Genomic DNA, 10749 nt, shown 5'->3' on the forward strand with positions numbered 1-10749 from the left:
GAGGCTTATGGAGAAGAAAGGTGCGGCTTATCCTTGCTGTCACTTATTAGCATTGTTTATATTCTGGTAGTGCCCATAAGCCCTGGTTATGCACCATGGCCCCACTGCGCCAGGTGCTGTGCAGACAGAACAAAAGGAAACATTTCATTGTTACAAATGTTCATTGTTTTTAAAGTGGATTCCATTGGCTGAGGACACAAAACTGTACAATTCCCAGTGATCGCCTGCTCCCCCATCAGCAGCCTCTGCCTGAGGCCAAGGTCTGAGCTGGCCACTGAGACCCAGCAATTCCCTGGGCCTGAGAAGGGGCCCTGGCTCGGCAGTGCAACCATCACTTGCAGTGGGCCGAATACTAAACTGGGGCCCACCAAAGAAGACCTGAACTGGGCGGTGCATGCTCCAGGACCCTCGGGATGAACACTCGCATAGAAGCGGGGTGATGCTGTTGCTGAGCTAGGCTCTCCATGGGCAGCGCTGGGACTGGAGGAGCAAATAGGGACCTGCAGCCCAATGAAAGCCAGGGAGGACCGTGTGAGACCACAGGGTGTGTGAGGTCACTCTTCTCACAGTCCTGAGCAGCGAGACACCCACCTATGCCATGAAGGGCTGCCCCGGGCATTGCAGGGAGGCAGAATCCTGCCATGAAGCTCATCCCCACCCAGCCAGCTCACGCAAGGCCACAGATGCTGGTGAGGGGACAGAGGGTGGTGAAACACCCACTGGCTTCAGTAGCATTTGAGGATACAGTGCAGCACAGCTTGGAGGTGCCGAGCCAGTGCCTCGTTCGACAAGGATCGTCCAACCTGGCTCCTGCTGCGGACGGGGTCCCATGCCACCCTCCGCATGCTGAGAAAAAGAACATACTCAAAGATCACGTGACCCTCTCCCAGCAGCCCCACCCCCAAGCCAAGGGGAGACACCCCACAGCCCAAACATGCGTCAGAGCCTTGCGCAATCTCCAGGGCTCTCTCTGCAAACAGCTGGGACATGTGATTCATTGAACTCTCTTATCAACCTCATCCAGCAGCCAGTGCAGCAAAGCCAAGGTGATGAAACGGTTGCATAGTGCTTCAGAGCAGCATTTCCTTGGCACAGGGGCACAGACCCCCGCCTGCTCAGGATCCCCTATGTACCCCAACCACCCACGCCAACCAGCAGAGAAGATGCAGGATTCAACCTCACAGTCTTTAGTGTTTGTCTGAAAGCCCCCGATCCCAGAATCACAAGACTTTCAACTTACATTTTTTAAAAATTTCCAACTCTCGCCACTGCAAAGAAGAGCTGGGGAATGCAAACCAAGCACGCTCTAAAGGCTAAAAGGCCAGAAGGCAAAGAAAAAAAAAATCACACGATCTCATGATTTTTTAAGAATCTCAGTTTTCGGGGGGCTGACGTCATGATTTTTGTCCGTTTTGCATTGGCAGTACTGGAAACATCCCAACATATCTCCCATTAGCTACACACTGGGGAAGGTCCCCCCCGCCAGCTAGCTGAGGTTTTTATTTCTACAGGGCATTCACTGAGAAGTTAGTATATGCAGACTCAGTTCTGGTAACTGGTTTGGAATGCATTCTTTGTCCACGTCTTTCCTCCATCGCAAGCCAACGTGCTGCAGAACCTTCACGTTGCTTTCGCACCGGCTGCCCAATCATTAACACACTTTGATTTTCTCTCTTTGCAATATGGACAGAGCGCAATATGCACTTGCAACATGTTTGCTTTTGTTGCGAGCACAAACACTTGGCTTCTTCTGGAGACCTCTGCATTGCATTACAATCTCCTCTGCATGGATTGCAAATCAAGCTGGTTTCTGCCCTTCCCTGGTCTGTCTTTTGGCCTTGGGAAGTGTTTGGAAGGAGAAGCAATTCAGTTCTTTTCCACCCAAATGCTTTGCTTTGGGGGACATGCTTTTTCACCAGTCTTTGCCACCTTAACTCAATCTCTCCCGATAACTTTGCTTTGACCTGGTTATCACTTATGCCTTGGATAATTTGGTCTCATTAGTCCACCTGTTGACTGGGCCATTCCACTTAGTTTAGCTCTATTACATAGCTCTGTAACATGATCCTCCACTGTCCTGCCTGGCTGCTGGTTTCTTGCGAAGAACCCATGTCCCTCTCACTCTGTGTAGCCCCTAGAGCAGGGGTGGGTGAACTTTTTGGCCCGAGGACCACATCTGGGTATGGAAATCGTATGGTGGGCCATGAATGCTCACAAAATTGGGGTTGGGGTTCAGGAGAGGGTGAGGGCTCTGGGGTGGGGCCAAAAAAGAGGAGTTCAAGGTGTGGGAGGGGGATCCGGGCTGAGGCAAAGGGTTGGGGTGCAGTGGGGGGTGAAGGCTTCAGCTGAGGGCGCAGGTTCTGGGGTGGGGCTGGGGATGAGGGGCTTGGGGTGCAGGAGGGTACTCCGGGCTGGGATTGAGGGGTTCAGAGGGCTGGAGGGGGGATCAAGCTGGGGCAGGGGCACAGGAAGGGGTCAGGGGTGCAGGCTCTGGGCAGCGTTTACCTCAAACAGCTCCCAGAAGCAGCAACATGTCCCCACTCCAGCTCTGGCATGGCCAGGGAGCTCTGTGTGCCGCCCTGTGCACAGGCAGCTCCCATTGGCTGCAATCTCTGGCCAATAAGAGCTGCAGGCGTGGCACCTGTGGATGGGGCAGCACGCAGAGCCCCCTGGCTGCCCCTGAACATAGGAGCTGGAGGGAGGACATGCTGTTGTTTCTGGAAGCAGCGGTGCATGGAGTGGCCCCCGACCCCACTCCCCAGCTGGAGCGGGGAAAGCCTCAGACCTTGCTCCCCAGGAGGAGCTGGCGGGCTGGATTAAATCAGCTGGTGGGCCGGATGTGGCCAACAGGGCTGTAGTTTGCCCACCCCTGCCCTAGAGGCTGCCACTAAAACAGAGACCCCACCGTGCTAGGCTCTGTACCTAGCAATGAAGAACAGTCCCTGCACTGAAGCACTCAGCGTTTTTCACTGATAGTTTCACACACAAACACTGAATGAGAAACCCAACCTGACCATTACTGTGGGATATTTTGGAGGATTTGAAGAAAGAAGCATCAACCTTAAACCATTTTCTTAAATACATCTTTTAATGGCTGGATTCACCCACACGGTGCTGCAGGCCAGCACAGAGGAGACAGAACACAGAACAGTTCAAAGAGGTCTCCAGTGGCTTTGTTTCACCAGCACAGGGCAAAACTGCTGGAGTTTCCACCCCAAATTCCCTCTCCCATTTACACCTCCCTACGCTGCCCTGCACGTGTGTGTTCCCCTTCCTTCTTTCATTCACTATATTCCCCTGAACCCCTCTGTTCCCCCCCCCCCGAGATTTGCTGCAATAGGTAGCTGTGGAAGAGAAATATTTAGGATTACTGGTTGGATTTTGCTGTCCTTCTTTATTAGCTGAGAATGTAGCTGTCAGCAGAGATGGGGGCAGAAAGCTTTCAGCAAAACTCCCAGAGAATCGCCCTCTTTCAAACAGCCCCTACCTCCCCACACTCCCCAGAGGAGCGAAGCCAGGTTGCGCTCAGAGAGGGCAGCCTCCCATGCAGTCAGGAGGCAGAGGGGAACAGGAGAATTCTGTTTCCAAGGAGGAGGTGCTGTCACTATGAGGAGGAAACACTGTGCCCCGCACACAGAATCAGGCTGAATCCCTGCTTTTCTGCACACCCCACTTCCATCCTACAGTGCTTTTCAAATCACAGATCTAGTAGTGGGTTGGAATAGCACCCCTACTCCCATTTTACAGATGGGGAAACTGAGGCACAGAGTAGCGGCAGCCCGAGCAGAGACGGGAATGGAAACCCAGGTCTCCCATGCCTCAGGCACACAGATGAGCCACTGGCCTACATTGTGCCCCTGAGCTGGGGACTGCTAGGCTGACAGCTCCTCAGACCTTGCCATGGTGAGCCCTGCCGGGCATGTGGAACCCTTTGGCATCTGTCTGAGCCCTCTATAGCCCCTCAGGACATTCCCTTTTGCTCTGGTGCTTTGGACATACACACACAGTGTAAGACAATACAAATTATTAGAGCAGAAAAATGCCTTTTGATGTGGAAATGGGGCATGCACCACAGAGATGCCCCAGAGAGCTCAGGCAATGGCTGCCTTGGCATCCAGGATGCCCAAGGGAATTTGTGGGAGATCAGCACCCACCAGCACCAGCTGATGCCCATGGCTGAGCTCCCAGTGACTCAGCAGGAGCCAAAGCAGGCCCTATGTCTCAGGATGCCCTTGGGGAGCTGAATCCTGGGGAGGGAAGGATTGGATCCCCCTGGTGACAGTCACAGAACTGTCCATGGGCCCAGAGGCTGGGTTGTTCTCGGCCCCCGCTTCTTGGAATGGTCTCCAGCCCCTCTACCCCTGCTGCCAAGATCTGCCCCCTCCCAGATCTCTACCTGGTAGGCTCAGCTGCACCAGGTGCATCTGCTCTGTCCTCAGATCAGATTGTGGGTCTGGAGCATTTTAACCCTTCTTTGCTGCCCTCAGAGGCAACACTTTGTACCTGGGGTGGGCAGGCCCAGCTCTGCCATTGACTCACCAGCCAACCTAGGGCAAATCCTGTGACTCTGTGCCTCAGTTTCCCCATCAATTAAACAGAGATACTGACCCTACTTTAAAGGCCTTGGCGATCTAGGGGTTAGAGGAATTCACAGGTCTCAAGAGGTCACAGATTGGGAAGCATCTAGATACAGTGGCTTCTACAGCAGGTCTGGTGCCTAGATACCACACTGATGAGCGCTTTAAAGAATGGAGAGACTTGTTCTCACTGAGCTGTCCTGACTGGAAGCCCGAGCTGAATGCTCTCATGCTGCACCTTGTGTCATCACTGACACCTGGGCCAAGGGAGGTTAAAATCATTAGCAATAAGACAGGCAGAATGGCGTAGTGGAGAGAGCACTGGCCTGGGGCCCAGGTGGCCTGAGGCCCAGGTAACCTGGGTTTTATTCCCAGCTCTGCCAACAGCCTCCTGCAGTCACTTTCCCTCATGGGGCCTCAGTTTCCCCACCAGCACAACAGGGATAATTATAGTGACCTCCGTTGTGCCCGGCATGAGTTCATCCCCTCCCCCAGCCCATCCAAGCCAGACACAGCTCCCCACCGCAGCACCCCCTCCAGGGTGTTCAGAGAGCTACTGCTCGCAATCCACACGCTCCCTTGGGTGCTCAGGCCGGGTTACCTAGATCCAGCTCGGAGAGTCCTGGACATTACAGCAGCCCCTAGAGACCAGCTGAGATCAGGGCCCCACTATACCAGGGACAGCAAGAGACGGTCCAGCTAGACCGGCCAGGCACAGGCAGGAGGGGCGCAGGGCACAGGCAGGCCTGGCAGTGCCACCCCGCTCTGCTCCTTTGGTTTTTAAGACTTGTTTGAATGAAGCCGGCGGGGGGGGGGGGGGCAGGTTTGCTGGGGAGTCGCTAGCCAGCCCCGGGGGGGGGGGCGCTCTGCACCGGGGGGTGCCAGGCTCCAGCGCCTTCCCCCCTCCCCACGGGAGCCCCGCGCGCGGCTCTCGGTTAGCCGGGGCGCCGCGGAGGAGTGGGATGGGGCCAAGCGCCCCTGCCGGGCTGCCCCCGAGCTGGCGAGCGGAGCCGGCGTGGAGCGGCCCATCCCCGTCGGCTCGGGGCGCCCGGCTCCGCGCTGCCCCTTACCGGTGCTGACAGGCCCTCTTGGGGGCGCCCCCCGGCCCCTTGGCCCTCCGGGGCCCGTCCTGGGGCGGGGCCAGCGCGGCGTCCGGCTCCCCGGGGAGGCTGCCCATGAGCGCTGCGGTGCGCACTGGCCAGGGCAGCGAGCGAGCAGCCGGCTGGAAGTGGAGCCTTTTATCGCCTGCCCGGCTATCGGGCCGCGCCAGCCGCCCCGCCCCGGCCCGGCCCGTCCGCGGGGGGCTTCCTGCCCGAGACTGCGGGGCTTGGTCCCGTCCCAGCGGGGACGGCTCCCCCCGTGTTCCCCGGCCCGTGCCCGATCGCCCCCCTCCACGTGTCCCTAGGGTGCCCTCCCCAACCCCGTGCCCAGCATGAACCTGTCTCCCCAGGGTCTCCGTGACTGAGCCAAGCTCACCACCCTCTGGCACTGCCCCCCACTTGCCCTCCCCGCTGCCCACCCTGTGCCCACCTGATGTCCCCTCACCCATCTCACATGCACTCATCAGCCCATGCCCCCCATCCCATGCCCATCTGCTAGCCTGGGGTGCCTCTCATCCCGTGCCCTGCTGCCACCATCCATGCCCACCTGCCAAGCCTGCGTGCTCCGCGCCCCGGCACAGTGTAGTTCTAGCAGTTCTTGATCTCAGGTGGGGCCAGGCAGCTCCTCTCTCCCCTCCAGCGGGGGCTGCTTTGCTGTAGTCTCTGGTTTCCCTGTCCTTACGGTACTGACCCAGGTCCCCCCATAGTCTCAGCCAAGCCCATTACTATAGTCCATGCTCCCCTGGCATTCCCCTGGCCATCTCACACTCCTCAGTTCATAAATGTGAAGGCTGGGAAAAAGTTGAGAATGACTAAAACGTCTTCCAGAAAGGCTCCAGGCATTGGCCAAAGCCATGGAGAATCCATCACCTCCTTCCAGACGCTGTGCATATCCCTTATTTCTAATTTCAATTTGGTTCAGCTTCCGGCTGCTGGCTCTTGTTCTCCCATGCTCCATTAGGTGACTTTAGCAGCCTATGCTGTAATTCAGGCGACGTTTAGCCTGTTCTGGATTTATTAATCAGACGGACCAAGTCTCCTGCACTCAGGCATTTCCTCCAGCCATCCAAGTCTTTGGGGGCTCTTAGCTGGCCCATCTCCAATGTTTAACCCCCTTCTTCCCAGAAGCCTAGACCTGGAAGGGGCCATGAGCGGTCGTCTGCTCTGGTCCCTGCTCTCCAGGCAAGACCACAGAATAACGTTTTGAAATGTGGCATCAGAACCGGAGGCTGTAGGGCTCACCAATGCTGCGTACAGAGGTAAACTCATCCCCCTGCTTTCCACTCACTGCTCCAGTCTAATGGGCCAGGAGACCTAACGACACAGGGTGGCGGTGTCACGGAGTCCCTGGGCAATGCTCTGGAACTGCTCCTCACAAAGCCAGTCAGGACTTTGGGGAGCCTCCTCTCCCTTGGAGCAGACTGTCTTCAGGGCAAGAAGCTCACACGGCTTCATCTCCTGGGTCTGCCCTTGGAGCATTCAGTATATGCCCCTCTGTGCGCTTCCCACAGCAAGTCCGCCTAGGCGCAGTCCTGGGGAAGCCACAGGGTCCTGCACCCCCACTTCGCAGTCAGATGTGACTCTCAGCCAGCCAGTAAAACAGAGGTTTATTAAATAACAGGAACATAGTCTAAAGCAGAGCTTGTAGGTACAGAGAACGGGACCCCTCAGCTGGGTCCATTCTGGGGCCCAGTGAGGCAGACGCCCCCATCTGCCCTCACTCCTAGTCCCCAGCCAGCTCCAAACTGAAACCCCTTCTAGCCCCTCCTTCTCTGCTGAGTTCCTTTCCTGGGGCCAGGTCACCTGTCCTCTTTGTTCTCCCACACCTTTAGCATCCCCTTGCAGGGAGGAAGGGCCAGGCCATTAGTTGCCACGGAGACAATGTCGGCCAGAAACTGAGGCACCCATACAGTATTCAGAGGAAACATCAACAGTCTCACTTCATCACAGGCGGTTACCCCACAGCTCCCTCTCCCCGGCGCAGACAGGAGATTGGGCTTGGGGGACCTCAGTCTGATCCAGTCTGTTGAGGCTGCTATTCCTGTAAGGCCCTTAACCCAGCCTAGGTTTGGAGCGGTGACTCTGCAGGGCTGAGCTCCGGATACTGTTCAAATGCTTTATGAACAAGTTTAAGGTGCAACTTGTTTTAGTTAGAACTCCCTCACTCAGTGGCCCCACTTGTGCTGCATCCCTGTGTGACTTGCATCCCTGTGTCCATTCAAGTTGCACGCACACCTCCCTGGGGGCTACTCAGTGGTGCCCCCACCGCTGGTGAGCTCCTGGCCCTTTCCTTGCAGAGGCAGAGAAGCTGCATGCTCACTAGGTCTCATTAGCACATAGGCCTCCCATGAGGTGAACTCAGCTTTACCAGCAGAACCCCAGATGCATCTCAGGGGCTGTCCCAGATCAGCCAGGAGACTGCAGGGTCCCTTCCAGGCTTATAACCCCCATGCAGGAGCTAGACCATAAGGGGAAACTGAGGCACGCAGCAGTGACAGGGCTTTCCTAAGGCCTCCACCCTTCAACAGCCAGAACTAGAACCCAGGAGATCTGATTCCCCCTTCCTCAGCTCTAACTACTACATCCCACTCTCCTCCCAGAGCCTGGGATAGAACACAGGAGTCCTGGCTCCCAGCCCGCCCCCCCCACACACACTCTAACCATTAGACCCCACTCCCCTTCCAGAGCCTGGGATAGAACCCAGGAGTCCTGGCTCCCAGCCCCACTGCTCTAACCAGGGCCGGCTCTAGCTTTTTTGCTGCCCCAAGCCAAAAAATAAAATAAAATAAAATAAAGGGCGGCTGGACTACCCAAGCAAAAGAAAAAAAAACCCAGCTGCAGGGAGTGCATGGAGGGCGGTCAAGGTGGCTCACAGGGGGATGAAGGGCGGCACCCGCCTGCTCCCTCCACCTATGGGCAGCCAGGCACTGCAGCCCATTCACAGATGTGTGAGAGGGGCTCCCCCATCTGGCCTTGGGGTGTCTCTCCCAGCCAGGCAGGTGGAGCCCCCCAGGGGCTGCAGGGGGTGCTGGCTCAGCTACTCCTTTAAAGGCGGCTCAGCCGGGCCGGGCTCTGAGTGGTGCAGGAGGCAGAGGCCGGTGCAGATGGCAGGGAGTGGCATGTCCCGAGGAGCCCAGCAGCACGGAGAGCAGCAAGGATCACTAGTTCCTTCCCCTCCAGGCTGGGGTCTGTGCCCCTGCAGGGCTGGGCTGGGACTGGCAGAGCGCAGGGAGCCGGCCGGGGGATCTGGAGCTGTGAACTGGGCTGCCAAAGCAAAAAAAAAGAGAACCACGGCAGGGCGGCCAGAATATGCCACCCCAAGATTGGCCAGAATGTCACCCCTTACAACGTGCCACCCCAGGCACGTGCTTTCTCATCTGGTGCCTGGAGCCGGCCATGGCTCTAACCCACCAGACCCACTCCCCTCCCTGGGCTGGGGAGAGAACCCAAGAGTCCTGGCCACATCCCAGTCTGGTGCGCTGTTAAGCCACTCAAGTACACTAACCAGTGGTTTGGGGAGAGCCCCTTCCTCCAAAGCACATCAGACTCTGCTCTTGCCCATTGCCCCTGACGTCTGCTTGGCGGCGGAGGGCTGGGCCTGAGGGGCAGACCAATCACGGCACAAGCTGATGCCAGGGCTCTGTGGTCCCATGTGTTGGACCAAACTCCCTGGGCAGGGCTCTGGGGGCAGGGTGGGGCCAGGTGCTGAGTCATGGAGCCAGCAGGGCTGTGACCCTGTGACGTGCGTGGAGGAGATTGCGGGGGCCATACCCACCTGGCAGTCCCAGATAACAGACCCCCTGGGCCGCCAGCCTGTAGCTTGTGACACCCCAGAGCCCCAAGGCCAGACCCCACGAGGCCTGGCTCGCCCCTCCCCTGACAGAACCCAATAGGAGCTGGACTGGGTGCGGGGGAGTGGGCTCTGAGCCCCATAGTCAGCACCAGCCCTTCCATGCTTGGAAACAGACTCTGGGAGGGTGCGTGCAACTGCCTGTGTGTGTGCAGCTGGGTGTGTGTTTTCTGCAGCGCTTCATATGTAGGTGCACATGTGTACACAGAGTGTGGGCTGTGTGCGCTCAGAGATCACTGTACGCCCTGCTGGAAGGCAGCCAGTGCTGGGCTGGAGCGTGGCTGCTGCTGACAGTAACATAGCCCAGCCACTGAGAAGGAGAATCCAGCATCCCTGGAGGGGCATGCTGGCCGCAAATTGCTGCATGGGATCCGAACACCAGCTCCTGCGGAAAGTGCTGGGGTGGGGGCCTTACACCCCAGAACAGCCTCTCAGGATCCTTCAGCACCACTCTGGGGCACTGGGAACAGCACTGAGTGTGTGGGGCAATCCCCCCCACTGAGCCCCCACCTCACTGCCCGCAGCACAGTGCCCCCTAGTGCTGGGCTTGGGCATTGGGGCCTGCACTGACTGCGAGGGGAGAGTGCCCTGGGCTGAGTGACTCGTTCACAGCTCCCATCATGTGTATGGGTCCATGCCCCACAGTTTGCCATTTGTATCATGATTGTGTTAGATGTGTCTGTGCCGGCTTTGAACAGTGAGTCTGGGACTCAGGACTGTGCCGTGGGGCAGCAGTGCCAGGCTACAGGGGGTGTCATGTATGGTTATTATTGCTCAGAAATGTTACTGACAAATCTACAGCCAAGCCCATTTGCAGGGGAGAGTCCTTTGAATTAATCAGCTGATATAGCATGGAGGAGGGGGCTGCAGTCAGGAGTGAGGGGCACCAGCAGAGCTGTTTGTGGGGAGCCCAGGGCTGGGATAGCAGAAAGGCTGCAGGTCAGGATTGAGGGGCACTGGCAGTGGAGGGGGCTAGTCCCTACCCCCACATCACACTGTACTCTCAGGCCCTTGCTTTCATGGACACCAAATTGCCTCTAAACCATTTAAAACACAGAAGACTCCCAGCAGGGGAGAGGGGCTAGTGCATTCCCTGCCCTGGGTGGGGAGCAGGCAAGCAGAGGACACAGGGGATCAGGAGGGCTGAATTGCCCCCATGAGTCAGTGCCGCCAGCACCATTCATCCCCCAGCAGCCCATCTGCAGCAGTCTCTCTTCTCACA

General features: G+C 57.5%; 1 protein-coding gene across 11 annotated transcripts in view; it reads right to left on the bottom strand.

Moving 5' to 3' along the window:
• The window catches only part of LOC127043543 (cytosolic purine 5'-nucleotidase-like), a 34455-nt gene extending 25015 nt beyond the window's left edge, over positions 1 to 9440 (bottom strand). For 2 of the 11 annotated variants that reach the window (XM_050937459.1, XM_050937456.1), the window contains exon 1: positions 9183 to 9438. In XM_050937459.1, coding sequence (XP_050793416.1) covers positions 9183 to 9391 — 209 coding nt within the window. In that variant the 5' untranslated portion in view covers positions 9392 to 9438. Of the gene's footprint in view, positions 1 to 591; positions 1297 to 2505; positions 5545 to 5647; positions 5782 to 9182 lie in introns of those variants that run through there. The other 9 variants (XM_050937466.1, XM_050937463.1, XM_050937458.1 and 6 more) reach the window with 8 other exon arrangements.
• Between the last annotated feature and the right edge of the window lie 1309 nt (positions 9441 to 10749).

This window comes from Gopherus flavomarginatus, chromosome 2, assembly GCF_025201925.1.
Source record: "Gopherus flavomarginatus isolate rGopFla2 chromosome 2, rGopFla2.mat.asm, whole genome shotgun sequence".
Classification (NCBI taxonomy): Eukaryota; Metazoa; Chordata; order Testudines; family Testudinidae; genus Gopherus; species Gopherus flavomarginatus.